At 43.5% G+C, this 27,040-nt stretch overlaps 1 protein-coding gene across 4 annotated transcripts; it reads left to right on the top strand.

Annotated features, from left to right (window-relative positions):
- The first annotated feature begins 495 nt into the window (after positions 1-495).
- On the top strand, positions 496-25,606 carry LOC118085668 (uncharacterized). 4 transcript variants are annotated; one of them, XR_009557427.1, is made up of 6 exons: positions 496-9,650; positions 10,544-10,631; positions 18,879-19,541; positions 20,827-20,929; positions 21,210-21,315; positions 24,191-25,606. XR_009557427.1 is itself a non-coding variant. In XM_060273349.1 (3 exons), exon 3 carries the CDS (start codon positions 13,457-13,459, stop codon positions 16,571-16,573), a length of 3,117 nt encoding a protein of 1,038 aa, XP_060129332.1. In that variant the 5' UTR covers positions 496-4,080; positions 9,590-9,650; positions 10,544-13,456; the 3' UTR covers positions 16,574-17,577. The 4 variants fall into 4 exon arrangements, 2 of the variants coding, with proteins under 2 accessions (XP_060129332.1, XP_060129331.1); XR_009557428.1 differs by lacking the exons at positions 20,827-20,929; positions 21,210-21,315; XM_060273349.1 differs by lacking the exons at positions 18,879-19,541; positions 20,827-20,929; positions 21,210-21,315; positions 24,191-25,606 and having other exon boundaries at positions 496-4,080; positions 9,590-9,650; positions 10,544-17,577.
- Positions 25,607-27,040: the final 1,434 nt, after the last annotated feature.

Genomic DNA, 27,040 nt, shown 5'->3' with positions numbered 1-27,040 from the left:
GGTGGGGGGCCCTTCCCCGCGTGGGCTTTTGTTCTGTGGGAGGGGCGGGGACGGCACCGTTGCCTCAGCGGGGCCTTGGCCCGGGCTGCGTGCGAGGCGGCTTAATCCCCCTCCTCGCCGCTTTCCCTCTCGCGCTATTTATCACCACTCTCCCTTCTGTTCCCGCCGAAAAAGGTGGGAGAAGGGGCGCGCGTTTGAGGTGAGGGTTGCGGCGTGGGGGGGGGAAGCAAGCGAACGGCTTTCCTCCCCCGCTGCGAAGTCGCCCTGCGGTGGTGGCGGTTCTTGCGGGGCCGCGGCGGCGGCGGCGCCATGTTGCCGAGGGGGGCGGGGCCGGGACATGGCGGCGGCTGCGCGTGCTGAGGCCGATTGTTCCCAGTTAGGCCGCGGCCATGTGGGAGCCGCCGTTGCCGCCGCCGCCACCACCCGCGAGGGGGAAGAAGGAGAGACCAAGAGGCGGGACGGGGGGGGGGAGAAGCGGGGTAAGGGGGCGTGCTGGTTTCCCCTTCGGGAACAGGGGGCGGAGGAGAGCAGCGCGAGGGCGGCCCAGGCCTGGGGCATAAAGGAAGTAAAAGGACGGCGGGCCTGGCCGGCTCGCGAGGGGAGGAGGAGGAGGGGGCGCGCGAGAAAAGGGAAAATACGCCGCTCCAGTAGCCGAGCCCTGACCCGCCGCCACAGCGCCCCCTGGCGCCCCTGCTGGGCCCAGGCACCTCGCGGGCTCAGCACGTGCAAGCTCCGGAGAAGCCGCGGGCCCGGCTCGGGGGCGCCATTGTGCTCCCCATCTGCTTCCCGCCACCTTTACCCTCGCGGACCCCGTGCGGCTGCTGCTGCTGCCGACGCGCTCCTTCGGCGGCTCCCGCGCCTTTTTACCAACAGGTAGTTCTGCGAGAAAGGACCCGGGCTCTCGTGTGCGCATTGTGGGCCGGGGGAGGGGAAACACGCGACGGGGAAAGTGAGCCTTGGTTTTGTTTTCTCTGGGTGCTCAAGGTTGCTTTGTTTGCGCTCTCTCTGCGGTAGCGGGCCTGTGGAGGAGTTTGGGGCGTAGATTTTGATTTCATTTTATTTCCCGCCCTCCCAAGAGTAAAGTTTCCCTTTGTCTAAGGGGGTAACTTTCGACTCACTGCATCTTTCTGGGTACTTTGAGAAATGGAACATGCACATGTCCAAGACAGGGAATTTGCTTCATTGTGCTATCGAAGACACAGATGTGCTGATCCTCAGAGATACACTTTATAAAAAGACCAGAGGAGAAAACTATAGCTTACAGACTTCCAACTGCTTTAAAAAAGCTTCAGCTTAATTCAAATGGTAAGGTGTAAATAATTTCATATCCTCACTTTGAGCAGGAAGTTGAAAGTGACTTTTTTAGCCTTCCACTTTACTTACATGTAATGCTGGCCATAGTTCTAATCTTGGTAACTGAATTATTCTTCATGATCGTTTAGTAATTTAGAGGGTGGTAGATGAAAAACGAACAGAAGTAGGCCTCACCTGGTGCAGATTTGTTACCACTGTTATTGAAAAACCTGCTAATACTGGATATTAATGGAACTTTTTTTCTTTTTTTGCCAGGTGAAGCTTTCGAAATGAGAACATCTTCATGCCAGAGTAATGTCAAAGTGCTTACAGTGCAGGTAGTGATATGTAGAACCTACTGCAGTGAAGGCACTTGTAGCATTATGCTGGCAACTGCAGCAAAGATTTTGGAAAGTTGCTCTGTAATGGCCGCCACATGGTGACTGCTTTTTGTTCTAAGGTGCATCTAGTGCAGATAGTGAAGTAGATTAGCATCTACTGCCCTAAGTGCTCCTTCTGGCATAAGAAGTTGTATTTTCACCTAGTCATTCACACTGAATAAAAAATCTAGTAATGTTTTGCAGTCCTCTGTTAGTTTTGCATAGTTGCACTACAAGAAGAATGTAGTTGTGCAAATCTATGCAAAACTGATTGTGGCCTGTTATTGTCTACATATCAACATTTTAATGAATTCACTTTTAAGTTAACATAGGTCTCCAGAAGAGCAGTCAAAACAGCTTCTGTAGCGCTAAAGTGCTTATAGTGCAGGTAGTGATTCATAATCTACTGCATTAGGAGCACTTGAAGTTCTACTAGCTGTAGAACCTCAGTTTCACCCAGATTTTTCCTGTGTTCTGCTTTTCTATGTGTCTGTTGAACACTGTACTCTGGTTAGTTTTGCAGGTTTGCATCCAGCTGTATGATACTCTGCTGTGCAAATCCATGCAAAACTGACTGTGGCAGTGAAAAATCAATGAATAAGCGATAGGTTGTACCCCTTTCTACACAGGTTGGGATAAGTTGCAATGCTGTGTGTGTCAGTGGTATTGCACTTGTCCCGGCCTGTTGAGGTTGGTGGGGCTAGAGCCTGGAACAACTTTCCTTCTCAGCTGATGGTCCTGGAGCAACAGAGAACAGTTAGCAATGGAATAGTTTCCCATTGCTTGCTGCGTTTGAGTGGAGTAACATGGTTGTACTGTTCCATGTTTTTGGTATACCAATTACTGTTTTCAAAATTCTTCTTGTAAAATCAGTAAAGTTTTGCCACACAAAGCAACTGCATAACCTGTAAATGATAGTGTTAAATAAATCACCAACTTTGTACTTGAAAATCAAAACAGGTGTTTTTTTATTTGTTACTGAAATTTAATTGAGGTATTATCTACCATAGATATTGTGCCACAGCAGCTGAAACAATCAGACATTTTCCAGTCCAGTTTTTCAAAGCACCCACAAAAACACATTACATGTGAGCAGTGGCACATGCTTGGCAGCCTTCCTATGTCAAGAGTGAGGAGAGAATGTCAGGATGGGGGTATGAAATATCCTCTCGTTCTTTGATATGGCTGTTAGAAGCCACTGCCTCAGCACATGGGTTCATAAGATTTAGTTAATAATTACATGCTGTGTGATATTTGCATGGATATAATTAAATTCCATAATTGATGCATTCCATAATATATGCAGAAAAGTGTTTTAACTTTTGGTTACAAGCTTCATGAAAAATTAATAACTTGCAAATACTGGTCATCCTTTATATCTTTTGTTATATCTGATGCTGTATTGTCCTAAACTGTCAGAGGCCTTTACTTTTGTGGAACTTGGTAAATTTAACTCAAAACCATAGTTACCATCAGCCAAAATTTAAATTGCTGAAGTGGCAATTTAGACTATGTAGAGTACCTCAAATAATAAAATTTACCAGGTATGTAAGCTTAATTTAATAACTACACTAAAAGATGAAGCCGTGTCCAAAGTAGTTTTAAATGCTACAATGAATTTTTAATTTTAATTAAGGCTTTCTTGATTACTAAAAGTACATTTTCCTTTGCAATTAAAAACACTGAAATAAGGTATGCTTAGATGTGTATTAGGCTACTGTGAGTGCAAACTTACGCACAAAAAACTGCCATAAAGCGAGCTTGTGTAAAGCTGCTTCTTACATCAGATCAAAACCCTGCTCGGCAGTGGGGTTCCTTGCTGCAGTTCCACCTAAACCTTGCAGAAGGAAAACAAGCTTTTAGATTTTAGCATAGTATTTAATGCTGAGTTGCAGTGTCACGTTAACAGAGTTGGAACAAACCTAGGATCCAGCCTTTCCCCTGGAATGTCCCCTTTTAGGTGCTTACATTAGCCTCTGCTGTGGCTGATCAAGCAAGTTACACCCATGTATCTTTCACTAATCCAGGGTTGGAGACTTGATGCTAGTTGAGCCAGAAGCATTCCAGCTCAACTTAAAATCCACTTCTTCCTAAAACTTCCCACCAATTCTTGGATCAGGATTGCCCCCCTGATCTTTTAATGCAACACACGATTTTTCCGTAATTATTTAGGATTGGATTGCTTCTCACAATTTTCTAGCCATGCGGAATGTTCATGTATTGACTGCAAGTTATTGGATAGGTTTGGGAGCATTACTAAAACAGTCCAACTATAATTTGACCTTGCTGCTAATATTCAAATTTATATTACGCATCCTTAACTGCATCTTGACTTCAGGTCATTTGTGGTTTGGAGCTTTGCTGCAAGATAAGCATTCAAGGCAAAATCGCAGGATGTGTGGCAAAGGTACAGAGTGTTAATTGGGATGCTGGATAAGTGTTGTGATGTGAATAAATGGCTTTGTATGAAATCATAAATCAGTTGAGTATCCTTACTAGTTTAAGGATTAATAAATGGCAGCATACTTGGAAAGTAGTTCACTAGTTATTTAGTTGGTAAACATAAGGACGAAAAAGGTGCTTTTCTTTGCTGTTCAATCTGTAGGGGCAAGTGAAGCAGATGCAGTGGTAGTTAACCTGACACTGGATTAAGGGTATTCTCTAATACAGAATACATAAAGTAATTCCTTCTCAGTATGAAAATATGAACTACTATCACCTCTTGCTGTACATAACATACGTCGGCAAAGTATCTTTGTTGAATTTAATTGAAACAACTACATTTGTTAAAGTTATAACATTCTAATAGCTATTATGCTATTTAAATTGAGGGGAAATAAACTTTCCTTTAATAGAAAATATGTGATTGCATGCTTAAGTTACAGAAGATTTAAAAGTAAACATTTTATGTTTTTTTTACCTATTGGGTTTATGTATGAGCAGTCCTAGATTTCTAGCTTAAGGCAGCACTGTACTCTGGTAACTCATTGTACTGTATTTACTTACTGTTCTGGCAAAAAACAGGAGTTGAGAAAGTGGCATTGCAACAGTATGACACTGCTTTGTCCCTTACTGTCCGCATGTCTGTTAGATTATCTTGGCAATGCTATGACCAGTGAAACTCTACAGTGGTTCCTTGGTTTATGAACTTAATCCGTTCCGGAAGACGGTTCTTAAACCAAGGCATGCATTCCCATAGCAGCGGGCTACTCAATTTACAAATGGAACACAAGAGGAAGAACATGTTCAGCTTCCAAGGCAAAGTTCACAAACCAAAACACATACTTATGGGTTTGCAGTCTTCTTAATCCAAGTTGTTCATAAACTAAGCTGTTCTTAAACCTAGGTACCAGTGTACTTTTAACTGCTAGCATGTCCCCCTGAAAAAGTCAAAGGGAAGTTGCTAGTTAGTAAGATGTTGATTCTAAATCAAAAGAAAGAAAAAAACTTCAACAAGTGGGCATTTAACTGGTTGCTACAAGTAACCAACCAGGCACTCTAGTTGCAGATAAATAGCTTTCATGCTACTTTCAGTCAGGCAAAGGAACTGGAAGTTCACTTTATTGACAGCTAAATGTCTCAATAAAAATTCAGAATTAAGGGCTATATTTACTAACAAAATAATGCTTATTCAATAGAAACTTAAAATATATATGTCTCTGCGCTGAATTCCCTCCTTATTTGTGTTGTGTAAAAAAAAAAGCATTCATAATGTCATATATGATCGTAATGGGTTCAGTTTAAGGGATTTGTAGGCAGGTATTTTTAAACTACACAGTTGTGTTACATTAAGACAATTGGTTCACCTAATCCAGTACTTTTTACTCCATTGTAGCAGCTCTCTAGTCTCAGGCAGAGAATTATACTCCAGATCTGCTAAGATGCTTCTTAAACGAGAGATACTGGGAATTAAATCTGGACCCTCATGCACGTAAAACTTGTGCTCAGGCTGTGGTCAAAGTCAGCATCTGGTATGCCAGCCATGCCATTTTGCTGTTGGACATGTTACTAAAGAAAAGACAAATTTCCAAATGGTTCTGTTGCCATCAAATCATTGCTACAATTTATTCAGTAGTTAATAAAGGTTTTTACTGAAGAAAAAACATTTAATAAAATGGTTAAATTTATACCTAGCTATAAGTGTTTTGACACCGCATCAGTATCCAGCATCCTAAGAAGATTGTGCTGTGCTTTAAACCAAACACTCAAACTATTCTTTTATAGTACACCAGTTAAGTGAGATACAGGTATAGGGTTGGGGGAAAAGCAATTTTCTGATGGTCAGTGGGAACCTGCTGGATGGGGAAAGCGGGAATCCTCTGCACAATTTTAGGGAGGCTATCTGGGATGGAATGTGAGCTTGGGGCTCCAACCATTGGGTATAAATGGCAAATACCTAGGTAAATTTAAACTAGCTGAAATCACGGCAATTGCTTTGGTTCCTTCTGTTCAAGCTACAGCTTTGCTTCAGTTGTGGCAACTTGGGTTGAATGCTTGCAAATCTTACGTTAAATATGAAAGACTTATTTAAGAAAGATTTGCCAATGTAGCTGAATATAGTGCAGGCTTAATGTACATTGAACAGCTCAGGCCTATTGTGATCGTAAAGGTAAAGGGACCCCTGACCATTAGGTCCAGTCGTGACCGACTCTGGGGTTGCGCGCTCATCTCGCATTATTGGCCGAGGGAGCCGGCGTATAGCTTCCAGGTCATGTGGCCAGCATGACAAAGCCGCTTCTGGCAAACCAGAGCAGCACATGGAAACGCCGTTTACCTTCCCGCTGTAGCGGTTCCTATTTACTTGCATTTTGACGTGCTTTCGAACTGCTAGGTTGGCAGGAGCTGGGACCAAGCAACGGGAGCTCACCCCGTCACAGGGATTCGAACCGCCGACCTTCCGATCGGCAAGCCCTAGGCTCAGTGGTTTAACCACAGCGCCACCAGATTGTAGCAAAACTAAAGCACACATCTCTTAGTAAGGAAGCTATAGGTTAAAAGTAAATCAACTAATCAAACATGTTAGAAATAAACTACTTGCATAATACATCAAAACAACAATGGTAGGTAATATATAATTGGTTGTACCCGCACTTTACAATGCAAAAATCTAGTGGCATACAGTGGAGAAAAACAAGGCAATTACTGCTGATTTGCCTCTGCAAACTTATTCCTGCATTGTTCTGGAGGGTGCCGGATCCTTCCCAGAGCAGATTTTGATGCACTGAGGAAGTGGCAAAAACTGATCCTTCGAGAAATTTAGCGTTAACTGACTTCACCTAGCAAATTATAATCCAGCCAATTATGTATGCCATGGCCTAACAGGAGGCAGGTGCCTTCTGGTGAGCAGTCAAGTGTGGTAAATGTATGCTGCTACTACTAATAAATGAATAGGGGGGAAAAACTCAATAAATGCCAAAAAAATTAAAATATTTTAAAATTACATAATGAAATGCATGCCCACTTTGTATATCTAGGTGGGTTTCAGATTTTTTTTAAAGCAGGTAGCAAAAATTCTTAATAGGCAAGGAATTCCAGACTAGGTGCTGTCAAACTCATTTCCTTACAAAAGCAATACAGAAATGTGGCACTTGAAAAACACTTAGTTCTGCAGATTCAAGTGTTCAAGTGGATCATTTGGGTAAGGAAAGGCCCTTTTAGTATCACCTACTGAAACAGTGGAATCACATTTCAGTTGCAGTCTTTAATAAAGCTTGTATCTTCCACACTGAATCTTGCCAGGTAAACTGTTCTCAAGCTGTTAAGGGCTTTATTAATACCTTGAATTTGGCCCAGTGACAAACTGGCAGGCAGTGCACATCTCTGAGCAGGGATGTTAAGATGCTTGGCAGTCTTACTCTTGTCAGCAATCATGCTGCAGCATTCTACACTTAACTAGTAGAGTGCACCTCAGTAATCCGATCTTGCAATTACCATTGCCTGGGCTACTATGATCGAGTTCTCCCAGTCCAGAAATGGCTAGAGCTGTTGTACCAGCCAAAGCTGATAAAAGGCTGTTGTACCAGCCAAAGCTGATAAAAGGCGCTCATAAAAAGGCACTAGCTGACCTAGTCTTCCAGTTGCAAAATGATACAGGAATGCCCCACCACAGTCTATAAGCCTGCTCCTTTAGGGGAATTTTAATCTCCATGGCCGGCTATTTGCCAAAATGCCAGACATGGAAACCTATAACGCCTGTCTTCCAAGGACTTTAGTTCAGCTTATTTCCCTCATCCATCTCTCCATAACATTCAAGGGTTTCTCCTGATTCAGATGTTGTGGGGAAGTAGAGCTGAGAATGCTGTTGACACCCTGCCCTAAATCTAATGAATGCTGGTAGCAGCAGCATGTAAAAAACCATTAGGGATAAAATTGTGCCTTGCAACACTCCATAGTATAACTGCCTGGAGCTGAAGGGCATATTGCAAATACTATTCTCTGAAATGGGGCACATAGATTTTGCAGATCAGTCTGTTAACACTCTCAGAGGGAATCTGTGCTCCTAAGACTTGCTATACTGTACAAGCATACAAGAGTTTACAACAAAGCATTCCAAATTCAATTATTCCTCTTAAATAAGAATTATGTGCCAATATGCCGTTGAATGTGTGGAGCTAGTGATTTTTTTTGAATAGTGCCACATTCCTAAATGGTCTAATTACATAAAGCCTAATTGTGAGAATATACATAAAAACAAGGATGATCGCTTTTAGTTTAGATTCCAACCTGTAGTTCTTAACCACAAAATCAAAACTTACCTTGTTGGGGTGTGGAGAGAGAAGAGAAAGTGCAGCTGAAAAATCATCTCGTGCAAGAGCTATAACGAAAAAAGACACTCTTAAGTCATCTTCCTTGCAAGGGAAGCTGGTTGGGAAATGTGCCCTTCTCAAAGGAATTAATCAGATATTGCTGCCCCCCCCCATTTTGCGTAATTGCTCCAAAGCCAGAAGGTCTTTAAGAGCTTCAGATAATAATTATCTGAGAATAGGGATGTACCATTAGCAAGCATTCTAGTCCTAGTCCGACCCTGCAAGCCAAATCAGTATGTTCTACCTCAGTTCAGTGACTAAGCAGAATAATCGTCAACCTTAGGCTTCTGATATAAAGCAATTTTATTAAAGTCTTTACATATGTAAACAGTAGACTATTTAAAAAGGACATGCAATATTGTCAGTCTAGTTTTGATAAAGATGCTGAAATTGGTTTCATTAACCATAAGCAAACAATGGAGGTGGTCCATGGGGCCAAATAGGGTGCTGCCCCACTATCACCAGTTTTTCCTCAGCCAGCTCCCACCTGATTGCCTCCTTAAGTTTGGGCATGGCATTGGCATTCAGTTTCCTACTCCTCGGTGTCAGTTATGTCTTCCTAGATCTCAGGAGGAAGGAGGAGGGGGCAAAAAACTACCATCACTTGGCTCTGTCCAGTCATTGGTTCTAGTGCCACCTACTGTTGGGCTCCCTGCCTTCTGCCCTACCAGTCCCAATGCACACCAGCTTCCACGAAAAGCAAAGCCTCCTTCATGCTAATGGTACGTTGTGTCCTGGCAGAGAACAAACTGAGTTTAAAGCACTTGTATAATAAGCAAAACAACTTGTAATGCGCTAGTCATTAGCGCCTAGATTTTTTTATTAGGGTCCTTTAATCTCTACCTGTAGTCACACATGCACAAAGCAGCAAGGGCAAACTGAGCTTAGAAAATTGGGTTGTGGCAGTAACATCTTCACAAACTGAACACAGCCACAGATTGGAATACCATTATGTGAATAGCTGTATTTGCAAACTGAAAACTATGAGTACAAGACATGCTATTAGATTATCTCTATTTCTGGATTCAGTGGGTGTGATTCAGAAAGCTGGTATATGTACAGTATGAAGTACAAAATCATATATATTTTCTTTTTTGCCAATAAATGCAGTAAACCAGAGAGGACAAAACCTGAAGAAAGTGGTGAAATCTGAATCCTTCCTAGCCATTGGGTGAGTGGCCTTAATGTTATAGAGTGTGGATTTTTGCTGTACCCCCTCCTTTCCTCTCTGTGTGTGTGTGTGAGAGAGAGAGAGAGAGTGTGTGTGTGACATAGTGATTGGTACCATGGAAGATTAATTCATTTGGGATTCAATGTGTGCATGAACTGTTGGCATCAAGGCATGTCTAAATCTCAAGCTAACTATATTTTCACTGTAGTGTAGAAATGCAACATACAGACAGTGATGAGAATAATTTGTGTCTTCCCAGTATTCTCTTATGTTCCTCTTCAACTGTTACTGCTAATTTAGTCTTACAGGGGGGTGGGGAACTGTTATAGCTGTGAATATACTTAGGGCCTTCCTTACTTGATAAATATTCCCCCACCTCTGCTCCTGCAGCAGGAGAAGGTGTCAGGATCCAAAGGGAAGAGTGTCTGAGCTGCAGTTCTACAGCTCCATCTCTAAAAATGAGAATCTACTGTGTGATCTCTTGTTTGTGCTGGACCAGAAGTCACCTGCAATTGTTATGTTGGAAGCTTCAGCCAAATAAATTGCAATCTGAAACATCACATGCCTCTAACAAGACAATTGTCCCTCACTGAGGGAATACACAGGCCTCCGTGACACACGTGACTGGGTCCTTTTGAATCCCCATTGATAATGCATTTCCATTTCCTTGGCCATCTGGTGGTGGCTCTTAAAGGGTTGGGGCTGTCTTAATGTAAACTCCAGGACTGGATAATAGTATACCGGTAATAGTTTAACGAATGAAAAAGGTGACAGTGGGCACATTCCCTTTTATCACCTGAGTCTACAAAACAATCCTAGATGTTTTGTAGATGCCTATCAGTCAGTGGAAAATTCAACATGGTAGTGAACAATTATTTTTCTCTTGTTTTCAGGTAGCAGTTCTAAGTCTAAAATAAGAAATTTGAACTCTCTCTAGCTACAAAAGCGAAGGCTGCTAAAGAAGTCGGAGACCATTTGGCTGTGAGTTCTGGAATACCTGTTCCCTGCTTTGCTGACTTTCTCCCACCCAACCTGAAAGGGTGGGTCCCTGAGTGACTCCGGCTGCAAAAGCTGACACTGCTGAAAAACATGTGGGCTGGGGTTTTTAGGGGTTTTTGCTGGGAATTTTTTTGTTGCTGTTATTGATATTGTATCTTTATTTTTGGATCTTATAATGATTTATGTGCAAATAGATCAATTTTAGTGGGGACTTTTTGATGTGTTTTATTTATCGCTTATGATCTTTTCAGTGTTGTAAGCCACCTTGACCATGATTTGAACTATGGAAAGGCGGCTTACAGATGAAGTGATGATGTGATTCAGTCTTACTATAGTGCCCACACAGAAGCCACCTCTGTAGTAAACTGGCATAAGGCAGGGGTGAAACTAGGCTTTATTTCACCCGGGTCAAAGACCCAGTTTGCACACACCCCATGCGTATTTGCATACATACACACACGGGTTGGGAGCCTCAATGGCACCCCTCTAGATGCTTCACCTGGGGCAAAAAGCTTGGCTAGCCCCCCATGGTAGCTTTGGCTCTGGATAAGGATAGTGAGTAATAGAAAAGGGCTCTCTTCCACTTCTTGATCTATTCTTCCAGCTACCGATGTAAGCAACAAACAAACAATCATGGGTCTAGAGGCCCAGATGTGTCAGAGACAACAGTGAACCAGGGCAATATAGGACATCCTCTCTGGACACAGACCAATCTCTCTGGATTTGGGCCTGACCTGAAAGATCAAGGAAAAGTGTGGGCACATAGTGGGTAAGTTCTAAGAAAGCAGTTTGTGACATTGTTGCTGATCGCAAAGCACCTCTGTTAAGGCATCAGCCTTAACGTCTAAATGTTTGCTGTATCTACTGCTATTGAGTGGGAAAGCAGACTAGCTGTTGCAGAATATGAACAGCTGGTGGCTCCAGAGTTTCACAGGTGTTGCTTTTCTTTGCTAAACACGATTATTATTCAGTCAGCGATACAGATTTAATATAACACTTCCACTTTGGCATTATATCTGAATTTGTCAGTCTAAGTAGTACGGAAATGAAACTTGCACAGGATTGAAAATTAATGAATTTGCTGCAAGTACAGATTTACTTAAATTGATTTGAAGGCTGCAAAAGCTGAAGGTCTAAAGATTAATTATGATGTGAAATATGACTTGGTGAAACTGCTTATTTTCATGGCAATTTTGCAAAATCTGTATTTAAATCTGGATGTTAAATTGAAATATATTGTCAAGATTTGTTTTAAGACATGAGAACTGCTGCATATTTTGGCATAAGTCTTGTGCATAGGTCATGTGTATTCATAATAATCCAATGCAAGACATACTTGGATGTAAGGCTCGTAGGATAAAAAAGATTGGGATAAAAGGTAGGTATAGGCTTTTTCAGATTAGGAATTTAAAAGCAAGTGACTGTTCTAGAAAAGCCTCATCATTGAACAGTTACTTGCTGTCCTATTACTATTTCAGGGAGTGCCATTCTAGAAAGACCCTGACTTACCTCCAATGCTTCCTGAGTAAGGTCATTCCAAAACACCCATACAAAACAATGCCTATCCACACTACTGTAGGTATTTTGGTTCATATACAGTACAAGAAAGTCTAGACTAAACCCTGGTGGTTTAGGGTCAGAGTTGCAGTTTTCTCCTATCATCCCATTTGTGTTAAATTTCCCCAAACACTGTGTAATAGAATGGCTTAGTTCTTGAACACACAGAAATATTTAGAGGCACATATCTTGAGAAAGCATGATAACATATTGATACTGTAACTGTTAGAATAGTCAAAGGGACTTCACCTTCCTAAAAGGCTGGCCTCTTGATCTGGGCATATGTACCGTGTTTCTCATATTATAAGACACGTCTTATATTTATCTTTTCCTCAAAAAAACACACTATGGCTTATTTTCAAGGGATGTCTTATTTTTTTCCTCCTTCTCCTGCCATGGCCGGTGTGACAAATTGAAGCACTTTTAAAATGTTTATTTCTGCCCGGCTGGCAAAGAGTTAACCCACCTCCAGCCTGACTGGCATAGAACTCTGATGGGGGCGGGACTGTGCCCGGTTTTAAAAAAGGAGGGAGAGTCGGTTTGGTCAGTTAGGAGGGAGAGGGAGGAAGGTGTGGTGTGATGTTATGAGGTGGCTTGTATGAAGACAGTTAAGAGGCTAGGAAAACTTTAGTTAAATGTTTGACCGAGTTTATTTTGTACAACCGGAACAAAGCTAATTAATAAATGACACGTTAAAGAAACACTTATGTTTGTAACACAATAAAACTTCATCTCTGTTTTTGCCAAAAAGAGGTCCGTCTTTATTTTTTCCAGCGAGGTACTAGGACTCACAACCGTGGTGGCTCAAGAGAGGGCAAAACTCACCTCAGGCTGGGAGGTGGCGGTTTGTGTCCTTAAGTTACACGGAGGAGGCTTAGAAGGGTAACCTGAGGTGCCAAGGAGTTGCCAGAGTGCATAGGGCAAACTTCTACAGTGGGGAATCCAACTGAGGGAGACCCTTTACTGGAGGCAAGAGGTTATTCCGTGGGACAGCCTAGAGTTCCTTAAGGTACCAGGTCACGCAGGCTGGAAGGCTCTCCTTACTTAGAAACCCATTAGTAAAAGGGGTTTATCTTTGAGGCGGCAGGACCAGAGGGTGGGTGTTTTCCCCTCTGTATTCCTGTGTCGCAGTGATAGTAAGGGAGAGTGGGACCAGGGTCGTCACATTTTTGGTGGCAGCGTCGGGATCGAAATTCAAAGCTCACGCGCTTAGTTTGGTTTGAGTCTGTCAGGATTTTCCTGTGAGGAAAATGACTCACGTAAGAAAACCCAGAGAGGCAAAAGGAGATGAAAGAACGGAAGGGGCTGAGGGAAGCCCAGATTCTCAGGTAGAACTGATGAAACTACGAATTGAGATGGCCCGAATTGAAGCTGAGAGGGAAAAGATAGCATCTGAAAGTGAGAGGGAAAAAGCTAGAATTGAAAGTGAGAGAGAAAAAGCTAGGATTGAAGCTGAAAATGAGAGGGAAAAAGTTAGAATTGAAAGTGAGAGAGAAAAAGCTAGAATTGAAGCTGAGGAGAGAATGCAGTCCGAGAGGTTAAGGGTTCAATTAGAACAGGACAGAATGAAGCTTGAGGAGATACGTTTGAGATCAGAATTAACTAGCAGTCCAGTTAATAATGATAGTATCGCAATTAATTTAAAAAGATTCCCCAAATTTGGAAAGGACGATAATGTCGAATCGTTTCTGTTTACCTTCGAACGCGTTTGTGTGGAATTTCAAATACCTGAGGAGAACTGGATGCTTTATTTAAGACCTCAAATTTGTGGGATACTAAGTGAAATTTATGCTGACCTGAGGGAAGAAGAGCTGTCAAGTTACCAAGTATTTAAGCAAAGGGTCAGGGTTCGATGTGGACTCACGGCTGAACAAAGCAGAAAGGCTTTTCGTGAGGCAAAAAAGGAACATAAAGAGACTTATGCCCAACTAGCTAGCCGCTTAGATAAATTACTTGACAGATGGATTCAAGGGAGTGGAGTGAAGGACTTTGATGAGTTAAAACATTTAATTTGTTTAGAACAATTTTTTAAGCAAATCCCTAGCAATTTACGTTGGTTCTTGAGGGATAAAAAACTGAAAACTGTGGCACAGGTTGCTGAGGTCTTAGACGAACTACAAGGAGATTTCAATGAAATAGCATTCCCAAAACACTCACAGAAGGGTAATCCATGGAGAAACAGAGAAAATAAAGACAGGCAAGAAAATTTTCCTGTCAGGGAATCAGTTTCTGACAAGACAGGGTCTAAGAAAATCACTTGTTTTTTCTGTAATCGTGAGGGCCATGTACGTGCCAGGTGCCCCCTGCTGGTTAAGTCGCAAACTACACCTACTGCAGCTAAACAAGTAAAACTGGTAATGCAGTCACAGGAAAATAGCTCGCCTCAGACAGAAGGTTCAGAGAAAGCAGACAGTCCAGCTGAGACTACTTCTAAGGTCTTGCAGGTCTGGAGGGCTGAGCAGGAGTGCAACCAAGATTACATGGAGCCAATTGAATTAAATGGTCAGTCTTTTTTAGGTTTGAGGGACACAGGAGCAGAAGTCTCACTTGTTAAATCACAATTTGTTCCAAAGGAGCAGTACCTCAAGGGTCAGTCCTATAGTTTAAAAGGCATATGGGGCCCACATTTTGAAGTACCATTAGCTGAAGTTGATATTACCTACAAAGGATTTTGTGGCAAATGGAGAGTAGGAATCCTAAATGAATTGGAGGTACCCTTTTTAATAGGGAATGACCTAGCTAGTCAGAAGCACCGTATTCAAGTGATAACTAGGTCACAGTCTCAAGTCACTGAGAGTAATCCTCCTGCAGTTATAGAGTCACCCATAGAGCCTGGTGAGGATGAAGGGCTGATTAGCGTGCCAGTGGTCCAGGAGCACGGTGCCCAATTCTTGAGGGATCAAAAAGAGGATGAAACTATAAGAGAGCTGTGGGGTAAAGCACAAAGTCCTACTGCCGAAGTAACTGTGGAGAACCCCTGCTTATTTACCACCATTGAGGGAAGACTGTATAGAATTTCTAGGAGGAGGAAAACTGCTGCTGTTTGGGAAAGGAAGAAACAGTTAGTGTTGCCAAGAACTTACCGGTTGCAAGTGCTACAAATGGCACACGACGCACCCTCAGCAGCGCATCTAGGCATTAGAAAGACTAGTGATAGAATCCAAGCAAGATTTTACTGGCCTGGGATGGGCAAAGACATCAAAGAGTATTGCAAGTCCTGTGTGATCTGCCAGAAAGCAGGCAAAAGAGCGGACAAAACGCGAGGCTTGTTACAGTCTATTCCGGTAATTACTGAGCCCTTTTCCAGAGTAGGAGTGGACATCCTCGGGCCTATCTCCAGAGTTACGAAAAGGGGGAATAAATTTATTTTATGCCTAGTGGATTATGCTACGCGCTATCCAGAAGCAATACCTCTAAAGGACATTGACTCAAAGACTGTAGCAAAAGCCCTCATGTCGGTGTTCTTAAGGCTGGGATTCCCCAAAGAAATTATAACAGATTTAGGGACATCCTTCACGTCCAAGACCATGGAAGAGCTTTTAACTCTTTGTGGGGTTAAGCATGTTAAAACTACGGCTTATCATCCGCAGTCGAATGGCTTGACGGAGAAATTTAATTCGACCCTGAGCCGGATGCTAAAAACCTATTCCATCAATCATCCTAACGACTGGGATGAGAGGCTGCAACACTTCCTATTTGGTTATCGCGAAGTGCCGCAGGAGAGCACAGGGTTCAGTCCTTTTGAACTCCTATTTGGACGACAGCCACGAGGACCCCTAGACTTGATGAAAGCAGCGTGGTCGGGGGAGGAGCAGATCGACAGCCCTGATGTTGTGACGTATCTACGGGAGCTGCAGAGCAACCTTCAAGAGCTACGGGAGCAAGCTGCTCACAACTTGCAGCAGGCACAGCATCGACAGAAGCAGTGGTATGATGCACACGCAAGAGACAGAACTTTCCAGCCCGGTGACAGTGTGCTCGTGTTAAGAACAAGACGTCGGAAGAAGTTGGAGATGTCGTGGGACGGTCCCTTCAAAGTGGTCGAGAGGATATCAGCGGTGAACTATTTGGTAGAGTTAGATGGGGAAGGGAACCGATGTAAAAACTTTCATGTAAATTTACTTAAGCCTTATTTTGACAGAAATAAGTTGGTGTTACAAGTAAAGGGGAAGATGACACAAGGAATTCATTTAACTGGGTGGGGAGAGCTGAGTAAGGGCACAACTCTAGCAGAGGTGTCATTCGATGAAAGTCTGACCCCAGAGCAAAAGGAGCAGTTAAAAATAGTCCTTGCTCAGTTTGCTCAAATCTTCTCAAACATCCCAGGGAGGACCAACCTAGCAACTCATAAAATAGACACAGGGTAAGCACATAAGTGGGAAGGAAAACATCATAGCGGACGCTTTGTCTAGGTATATTTTTGAGAGGTATAGAATGGTGCAAAGTATTATATGAAACGGTGATAACCCTAGCAAAACATTTGTGCTTAGGAGTTATAATCTAACACATGCCAAACATGGTTTATTTGTGTACAAGTTTATGAGATGTTAATTTAGTTGACTTTGTAATATGAATGTTATAGAATGCCTTGAAGTATTTTGGACCCCAAGCCCATTGCTTTGGCATTGCTCTAGTTAGTTAAGAGCAAGCCGACGCAATGTCTTTGTGGTGGGGGAGATATGTGACAAATTGAAGCACTTTTAAAATGTTTATTTCTGCCCGGCTGGCAAAGAGTTAACCCACCTCCAGCCTGACTGGCATAGAACTCTGATGGGGGCGGGACTGTGCCCGGTTTTAAAAAAGGAGGGAGAGTCGGTTTGGTCAGTTAGGAGGGAGAGGGAGGAAGGTGTGGTGTGGTGTTATGAGGTGGCTTGTATGAAGACAGTTAAGAGGCTAGGAAAACTTTAGTTAAATGTTTGACCGAGTTTATTTTGTACAACCGGAACAAAGCTAATTAATAAATGACACGTTAAAGAAACACTTATGTTTGTAACACAATAAAACTTCATCTCTGTTTTTGCCAAAAAGAGGTCCGTCTTTATTTTTTCCAGCGAGGTACTAGGACTCACAACCGTGGTGGCTCAAGAGAGGGCAAAACTCACCTCAGGCTGGGAGGTGGCGGTTTGTGTCCTTAAGTTACACGGAGGAGGCTTAGAAGGGTAACCTGAGGTGCCAAGGAGTTGCCAGAGTGCATAGGGCAAACTTCTACAGTGGGGAATCCAACTGAGGGAGACCCTTTACTGGAGGCAAGAGGTTATTCCGTGGGACAGCCTAGAGTTCCTTAAGGTACCAGGTCACGCAGGCTGGAAGGCTCTCCTTACTTAGAAACCCATTAGTAAAAGGGGTTTATCTTTGAGGCGGCAGGACCAGAGGGTGGGTGTTTTCCCCTCTGTATTCCTGTGTCGCAGTGATAGTAAGGGAGAGTGGGACCAGGGTCGTCACAGCCGGCATTGCTGCTGCGCCTATCACTATGTCTTATTTTCGGGGTATGGCTTATATTCCTTGAATACTTAAAAATCCTGCTATGGCTTATTTTATGGGTATGTCTTAAAATATGAGAAACAGGGTAGAGAGACACTGATAACATATATAGCCAGTATGGGTGATGTTCATTGTTAGTCATACTAGGTGTAGACCCACTGAAATAAATGGACTTCATTGAGTCTATTCTCACTATGACACATTGGCAACATTTGTTTTTATTATTTATTTGTTTATTAAAAAATAAAGATGCTCAATGGCAAGAAACCTATTTTGCCAGTTTTTACATTGTAGTGCTATCAGTTTATATGGGCATAGCCAGGATCCAGGGGGGGGGGTGTTTTTAGGGAAGATTGCCTCAAAAAGTTGTTGAGCTTAACTAACTGACCAATTATATTGCAGATAACTCAGTTCTGCCCTTCCTAACTTAAAGCCTCCCCCCTAAAATAAATCTTAGGCCCATGGTTCAGCCTTAGTTGAAAACCAAAGTATATTTCTCCAATCCAATTACAGTTAATGATGCATACCCAAGGGCAACCCGGCAGCTATTTCTCCAGAATTATATCTTAAGGTGTTGTTGTTTTTTTAAAGTGTGGGGTTGAGGCTGTTTAATATTTTGTGCAGAACTTCAGTTTTTACCATGAAGAGATCATCAGTTCTTTTCAAGCTCCTGTGAAAACCTTTCACTAAATTATATATATAATATATATAATTCATTTTATGCCATCTGTCTCAAGAGGACTCTCTTGTCTTGAAAGGCTACTTAAAACTTTCAGATAAATAAATGAAAGAAAGGCAGAGGCTGTGTGCAAGGCTACATTGATTTGGAAGTGGGTATAAAACTTCCATCTAAAAAGCATGGGGTTTGAGTCACTCTAAAGTTACTTTTCAATCTGTTTGGAGGGAGGAGTTTTGCAGAGGGGGGTTAGAAAGTGAAGCGTTCAGACACTACGGAGGCGGGTCTGGATGTGGTAATCAGGTAAGAATATTTCTCCCGGTTCTTGCAGCTGATGATCCTTTTGGAAAGGGTGCTGTAGGTAAGAAGGAGCATTAAGCGTAGCTTGCAGAAAACAAAACTTCCAAGAGCAGCCGCGGCTAAACTGCGTGTCTTGTTAGGATCAGCTCTGCCTTGGCAGCAAGGAACATAGAGGTGCAGAGATTCAAATGGTGAGCTAATCTTTCTCCTTGCAGACAGAGAAGAAGAGAGAAAAATCTGGAACAAGCAGTCAAGACAGTTTGAAAAATGGATGCCTGTTGGGAATAGCAATGAAAACACTTAAAGATAGGAAATCCCCTGCAAAGCTGATAAAAAGTTCAGAAAGTTTTTCAACAGCAATTCACTGGCAGTGTGGAGAGACTGCTATGGATACTTTGGTGAGCAGGCAGAAGAAAGCTTTTTTTATGGAACTCCCCTGCAGAGACACTGCTTTCAGCCCAAGAAAGCGAAGTCATTTCTGAGTCTTTTCAGAGAAGCCTTCCTCAAGGCACTGAAAAATGTAGTGCCAGCCTTCGGTTGATCTAGCTTCCTTAAGGACAAAAGGCAAAGCCACACCTCTGCTCCATCTGCATCTCACTATCTGTCTTTGTCCTGCCTGGGCTCCTTCCCGGCTATCGGAATCGGGGGTGGAGAAAGCAAAAGAAACTCTTAAGGAAAGCAAACTTCACTTTGCATTGGAGCTGTAAGGTGGCGCGTGCACTTTTTTGTTGGTATTTGCACCGCAATCCTCCACGCGTCTGCTTAGCAGTAAAGCCTGACTGGTTCAGCAGGATTCACTCCCAGAGAAAGGTGTTTATGAGGGTTGCAGCATAAAGCGCCAGGAATTCTGCCGGCTGTCGTTGGAGAAATGGAGAAGGGTAGGTCGCCACATCCCGTCCATTGTTTGTTTCCTTTAAGCTTTGTGCGCACTTGGTTTCCTTTCCTCCTGCACGAGCAGAGGCGCAGCTGTTTCCCCGGCAGCACTCGCCATGGCTTCCTCCTGCTGCCCTGTTTCATTGTTTCCTCCCCACCCTCTGCGTCGTTCCAGCGAGGAGATGGAAATATCCTTGGAGGCAACTGCAGCTCTCTCCCCAACTGCAGCTGCTGCCGGGTGATCTCTGGTTTACAGGGAGGAGGAGTTGGTGGGGGAAATGCTGCTGTGTGGCGGAGACACTGCAAAGGGAAGGGGCATTGTGAGGCTGCTGTTGAAACATGAGATGCAGAGCCCTTCCCAAACCACCCCCTTCCCACAGCTCCTTTGCCTTGAAAGCCTTGCAAGGGGCCAGGGTCATCCAGTCCAACCTCCTGCAATGCAGGAATCTTTGGCCCAACCTGTGACTTGAACCCACTTCCTGAGATTAAGAGTCATGTTTTTAATCTGTGAACTGCCCTGTGATCTTTTGATGTAGGGGAGTATATAAATTTAGTAAACAACAACAACAATACCAACCAAGCTCCACCACAGAGATGGTGCCGTCCAGGTGTTGTGTACTACAACTCCCATCAGCCTTAAGTAGCATGGCAAATAACCAGGGAAGATGAGCATTTTTGTCCAAAGCGGGGGTGTGTGGGTGTGTGAGCACTTCTTTGGCTATCCCTGATCTACTGGGTTTCTGCTTGTAACACATCTTAATGGCACAGAACAGAGGCCTGGGATAAAGGAGGGGGATTACCCCCCATCCTAAATGAATTGATTTATTTTAACGTACACAGATCCATGCATGTTCAGCTAGTCAACAAGAGGTTTAGAGCAGAGCCATAGCTACAAGGTGGTGTGGGGGCTAGCCACTTTTTTTTTTGCTCTGGGTGAAGTCTTCAGAGGGGTTCCATTCTGTGTGTGTGCACACGTAAATGCACATGGTGTGTATGTGCCAAACAAGTATTATGTAGCACTTATAACAGTGCCAGTTCCATCGATCAAAGCAGTGGAGTGGGCAGATATGGGGTAAGATGATTTTGTAGGTAAACTGGTCTCAAATTGTCATCTAGCCCTGTTCATTGGCCCATTGGATAAGCTGCCCAGGGCAGCTTCAGTTGCTGCTTTAGCATTAGCTGCCCAGAGTTGCCAGCTGACAATTCTTAGAAAAATGAAGAACTGAGAGAAACCAACACTTCAGAGATTCACCTACCCCTAAATGCCATATGTTCATGTTGCCTTGCTAGATAATGTATCCTGGAGAAGCTCCTGAAATAGATCCATCTTCACCAGCTGATCAAAGATATCAAGAAACATGCCCCCAACTGCAGCCTGGAGATCTTCCAGAAGGTATGCCCTCCTAAGGCTGACCAAGCAATGCCAAGCTCTCTTCTGCAGGGCTCAGTCTGGAGAGCAAAACTCTTGATGTTGCTTCAGCCTTTTTTAATTATTATTTTTCAGTCAGCCTTATTTAATTCTTATTTAATAGAAAATGAACAAGTAGTCTATTGCAAAGGTGCATGGAAGTTCTAGGAGCCAATCCTCCTTTGTACAGTTGGACCAGGATACTATCCTCCCCCCCTTTTTTGGAGGGATGCCCTGCTCTGAACTCTTCTCCTCCGCATTGCAGGTCATGCAGTCCATTGAGAAAAATCAACCCATGCCAGATGCCCTCCATGGACTGAACCATCCTGGCCAAGAATCTGCTCTATCTTTTCCCAGGTCACAAAAACTGAGTAAGTTCCTCTGCTTGCACTTTTCCTAACTGGATGTTGGGGGCATGGAGGGGATGTTGGGGGCATGGAGGGCATGGAGTTTTAGTAGCCAGTGTGGTGTAGTGGTTAGACCTTTGGCCTTGGGCCTGAGAGACCAGGATTAAAATATCCACTCCACCAAGATGCTCACTGGGTGACCTTGGGCCAGTTACTGTCTCTTACTTCGCCTAACCAACCTCACAGGGTTGTTGTGGGAGAAGTTTGTATGCCTTGGAGAAACATTGCTGTAGTGCAGTGAAGAGCTAAAGGCAGCAATCCTGACCCATTTATCAAGGAGCAAGTCTCATTGAATTCAAAAGGATTAACTTCTGAAAAATTACTTCACCCATATTTTCAATCCATTCTTCTTGCAAAGGGGGCATGAGTTGGACAGATGGCTTTGCATGGCTGCAGTCATACCTGAACTGATACAAAGGGCCCTCTAGGCTGCTGTGTTTTTTGCGGTTGTGTTTTGCAATATGCTCTTGACACAATCATCATTTATGAGTGGTGAATTGCTTTAGTTTGTTCTGCAAAGCTGCCCCAATGTTATGACATTACAGTACATTGCTCTCTGGAGGGATTATAGTGCAACAAAAGTGGGACAAACATAAACCAGAACATTTGTGGTGTAAAAAGATGTGGGATTCTAGCAGAAGTTTGTGGGTTATCTACTGATTGGGAACAAAGCAGTTGGAAGTTGCCATCAGCAGCATATAAAGGGTCACAGGTTCTCTGTCCCTGTGAAAGAGATTTATTTCCTCCTTCACTATAGGAAATTTGACACCTTTTACACAGAATCTGCCTTGGCTATGGTGAATGATAGACACAAGATCTGAAACCAGTCAGACACTTTTTTGCTAATGCTTGTCTATTCATAACATAAAAGGAAATACAATACAATATATTACAGTCTGGGGCCCAAGTTGGTGCCCCTGCTAGCCTACCTTTTCATAACAGCACGCAAAACCCCACTTTCTGGGAGAACAGTCTCCCCTCTGTGAGCCCCCCCCCTCGTGACCAAGTGTGCACTCACAGATTCATTCTCTCTCTCTCTCTCTCTCTCTCTCTCTCTCTCTCTCTCTCTCTCTCTCTCTCTCCTCCCTCTCCCTCTCCCTCTCCCTCTCCCTCTCCCTCTCCCTCTCCCTCTCCCTCTCCCTCTCCCTCTCCCTCCGCTCCCTAGGTGCATATCCACTGCACTGGCCAACTGTTTTGCCTCTGAAATGGGGGGCGGGAAGAGGAAACGGCGGAGGGTAGGGATGGGATCTCCTTTCCTGTGGTGATGTTCAGGGTTCGCCTGTTTCTTTTGAAAATTGGTGCTTATTGCTCACTTCCAAATCTGCTGCAGAGGTGATGCCACACACAAAAAAGCACCACCTGAAATGGCCCACCCCATACCTGAAATGGCCCACCCCTCCCTAGCTATGCTACTTGCCAGTCGCCATCTCTTAACCTAACCTCCCTCACCGTGCTGTTGCAAGGATGAATTGGGGAGGGGAGAACTGTGTCAACCACCTTGAGATCCTTGAAAGATAAAGGTGATATATACATGCAATAAATAAATAAATAAATTTGAGAGCTTCCATATTCGGTGTGTGTGGGTGGGTGGGGGGGTACCTCTGAATAACCCTTGCTCTGTGTTTGTGACAACAGGATATGGCCTACAGAGGCTTGTGCAGGAACTCGGAATAAGGTGCAGCTGCATTCAGATGCTCAAATTTCCCCCTTTGTAGTTTTGGAGCATCTGTTGCAGTTGACATCATAGAAATGTACAGTTGGAAGGGACCTCAAGTGTCTTCTAGTCCATCAGGACATGTCACTTCGCCTATATGGCTTTATTACAGAGGTATGAATTTTGCCGCTGCCTCATATCCAGGATTTTTCATATTGTCTCTTAAAAAAAGGAACTGTCAGTCTTGTGGTTAACTTGCTCGTCTTTAGCTAAATTACTTAAGGGGAATATTCATAGGAAACTGCCTTGGACAGAGTCAGACCATTGACCTATCTATCTCAGCACCATCTAAAATGACTGGCAACAGCTCTCTTTCCTTCTTTAAAAAAAATATTCATAAATTTTCACAACTAAAATACAATTGATCCAACATTTCCCAGTACATATTCATTTAAAAAGTTGATTTCCCTGTCACCATTCCATGGTTTTCTCATGATTATCTTTTACTACTTCATATTATAACTAATCTATACCTTCTTATCTCAACTTTATTCTCACAAAAACTTTTACTTCTGAACTTAGTCCAAACCTCTGAGCCTGCTTACATATTTACAATCATTTTTTAAATAGTCCAGAAACATTTTCCAATACTCCTTGAAAACTGTTTCATTTGGTTCTCTGATTTTACTAGTTAAACTTGCTAATTCTGCATGTTCCATCAATTTCAACTGCCACTCCTCCTTTGTGGGTACTGCCTCCTTACACCATACTGGGGCCCAGGTGGCGCTGTGGGTTAAACCACTGAGCCTAGGGCTTGCTGATCAGAAGGTCAGCAGTTCGAATCCCTGTGACGGGGTGAGCTCCCGTTGCTCGGTCCCAGCTCCTGCCACAACCTAGCAGTTCAAAAGTACGTCAAAAATGCAAGTAGATAAATAGGAACCGCTACAGCGGGAAGGTAAATGGTGTTTCCGTGTGCCGCTCTGGTTCGCCAGAAGTGGCTTTGTCATGCTGGCCACATGACCTGGAAGCTATACGCCGGCTCCCTCGGCCAATAATGCGAGATGAGCGCGCAACCCCAAAGTCCGTCACGACTGGACCTAATGGTCAGGGGTCCCTTTACCTTTACCTTTTACTCCTCTCGCTGAAGAAGTCACATACATAAACAGTTTTCCTTTGCATTTTCAGATGGGGGAGTGAACATCACCCTTGCCACCTGGAGTTGCTGCCCTGGGTTGAACACCTGCATGCATAGCAGATTGCTGAATCCTGTGCTATGAACACCCCTAGACCTGGGAGTCTTCTACTATATTTAAAAGGACATGGGGATGGTTTCCCTTTAGAAAAGTGGCTGAATGAAGAATGGGCTGAAATGAAGGTGTGAACCTCAAGAGAGAAGATTCAGCAAACCTGAAGATGGAACAGCAATGTGCCTCCAAGTTCTGAAGAAACATCACAACTCAGGAGGGGCAAGGGTCAAAGTGGGTGGGTTGCCACGATAGCAATGATTTGTCCTCCTTTGTGACATCTCTTGCTTCTCTCTTAAAAGCCACCAAGTGCAGGGCTCCATTGTGGGTTAGGGAGGAGAGAGGAGTGATTAGAGTTGGTGAAAGGAGGTTAGAGAAGTTTCAGCAAACCTGCAGATGGAACAGCAGGTGTCCCCAAGTTCTGAAGAAACATCACAGCTCAGGAGGGGCAAGGTAGGTCCAGGGTCAAGGTGGGTGTGTTGCCATGGTAGGAATGATTTGCCCTCCTTTGTGACATCTCTTTCTTCTCCCTTAAAAGCTACCAAGTACAGGGGTCCATTGTGGATTAGTGAGCAGAGAGGTGGTCGGAGTTGGTAAAAGGAGGTTAGATAAGATTCAGCAAACCTGTAGATGGAACAGCAAGTGCCTCCAAGTTCTCAAGAAACATCGCAGCTCAGGAGGGGCAAGGTATGCCTAAGGTCAAATTGGGTGGGTTACAATGGTAGCAAAGACTTGCCCTCCTTTGTGACATCTCTTGCTTCCCCCTTAAAAGCCACCTGCTGCAGGAGACCATTGTGGGTTAGTACGGAGAGGTCAGAGGAGAGAGGCGTGGTTAGAGTTGGTGAAAGGAGGTTAAAGAAGTTTCAGCAAACCTGCAGATGGAACAGCAGGTGCCCCCAAGTTCTGAAGAAGCATCACAGCTCAGGAGGGGCAAGGTAGGCCCAGGGTCAAGGTGGGTGTGTTGCCATGGTAGGAATGATTTGCCCTCCTTTGTGACATCTCTTGCTTCTCTCTTAAAAGCTACCAAGTACAGGGGTCCATTCTGGGTTAGGGAGCAGAGGGATGGTTGGAGTTCATGAAAGGAGGTTCAGGAGATGCTTATGATTATTTTTTGCTTTTTGATTACTTTGACTTTTATTTGATTTTTTATTCTTTTATTCTGGAAGTACCCCTTCCTATGTTTGGGTGTACTTGGGTTGAATAATTTACGCAGAATAAAGTTGGAAAGAATGACTAAATGACATAAGGGACAAAATGAATATTGTGCATATCTATATAGCTATGATACTATATATGAAAATAAAAATTTCTGGAAAATCACTGGAGTCCCTTTAGCAGAGATAAAACATGTATGAATTGTTTTGCTGCCATTTTTCAGCCAGCCTCCTTGCTGGCCTCTTTTGAAATCATATTTTTCTTCTATCATAATCTTGATTTAAACGTATTCTCTCTGGCAGAATTGGCAGCTTTCCAACATGCACTCAACTTTTAACATTGTGTAGCAGTGAGAATTTTGGTATGTGCAGTTTCTCAAACCGCTGAACCTCTGGCATGACAATCTGCACACTTGGTGAATTCCCATCTCCTACACAGATACTAAAAGCTCCCAAGGTAGAAATGCTAGCTATTCCTGTCCTGTTGGTTTTTGTGAGAGCTTCAGACCTTGATACACACTGCCCAGGCTTGTGTCTCGGGGAGGTCACTACAGAGTTTGACTTCTCCCCTGGAGGCACACTCCATCATCTCTCCAAGTGGACCAATGCCAACAACCAGAGCATAAACAACGGAAGCTAGGCTATCCCTGTCAAGTGGTAGTGCAGCATGACAAGTGAAGGATACCCACCAGATTCAGCTCTTGGGGGACCCAGAATTGAGGGAGAGGGGTCATCCATACCAGTCTGGAGCTCGCACAACTAATTTCCATTGGAACAAATTGAGGGTTTTTGGTCTTTCTGCAAAAAATAACCAAAATGGGGTGCATAGGAGCCAGCTCCTTAGGTCCCTTTGCTCCCCCAATAAAATATTTGAGGGGCCGCCGCCCACCAAAATGCTTATCATTGCCATTGAAGTGGTGTGTGTGCAACACATCATGTGATTGTCTAGGGTGGGGTTTACCTGGGCCCGCCAATATTTTAGTTGAAGTTGGCAGCCCGTTGGGTATGTGTGTGTGTGAGAGAGAGAGGGGGGGGGGCAATCTCACCTTTTGCTGTGGTGGTGGTTTGGAAGTGAGAGATCCTTCCTTTCTATAACTGCACACTTAATTCACAAAGTGTTATACTGTAGAAGTGTTAAAAACCTTGACAATAAAACATTGCATATTGATTATGCACAATCGAATGCAGGATCTTTGATACAAATTGTTCACTAGACATGGGTAGGAACGGAAGTATAATTTCATAGCTCTACTTAAAATGCTTACTTTCTCATATCTGATGATAACAATTATAGATAGACTTGAGAGAAGACTTGAGATAAAATACACTTTCAAATGCAGTCAATTCTGAGATTGTAACTGGCCCATCTCATGTGAGTTCTTACTAACATTTCTCCTTAGCTGGGCATATTGGAATCACTGCAATACTCTTACCTTCAAGTTTCTTTTTTCTCTTTCCAAAATTGGCTTGGGGTATGCAAATTCCACCTTCTTTGAGTCATAAAATGTAACATAGAGCCCATTAGAAACCTGCCCAGTGATACTGAAAACCCCATTATGACTGATTAGAGGCTCATCTGGCCAAAGTAATCAGATCATTACACAACTGATAGTTTTCTAGTTCTACCCACGCTCTAA

The sequence above is a fragment of the Zootoca vivipara genome, chromosome 4 (genome assembly GCF_963506605.1).
Source record: "Zootoca vivipara chromosome 4, rZooViv1.1, whole genome shotgun sequence".
Lineage (NCBI taxonomy): Eukaryota > Metazoa > Chordata > Lepidosauria > Squamata > Lacertidae > Zootoca > Zootoca vivipara.
Note: the sequence above shows the minus strand (reverse complement) of the source record. Positions and strands in the feature narration are given on the sequence as shown.

Bases quoted from the DNA above. Each gene is read 5' to 3' on its own strand.
- LOC118085668 (XM_060273349.1), top strand. From the start codon at position 13,457: ATGACTCACGTAAGAAAACCCAGAGAGGCAAAAGGAGATGAAAGAACG.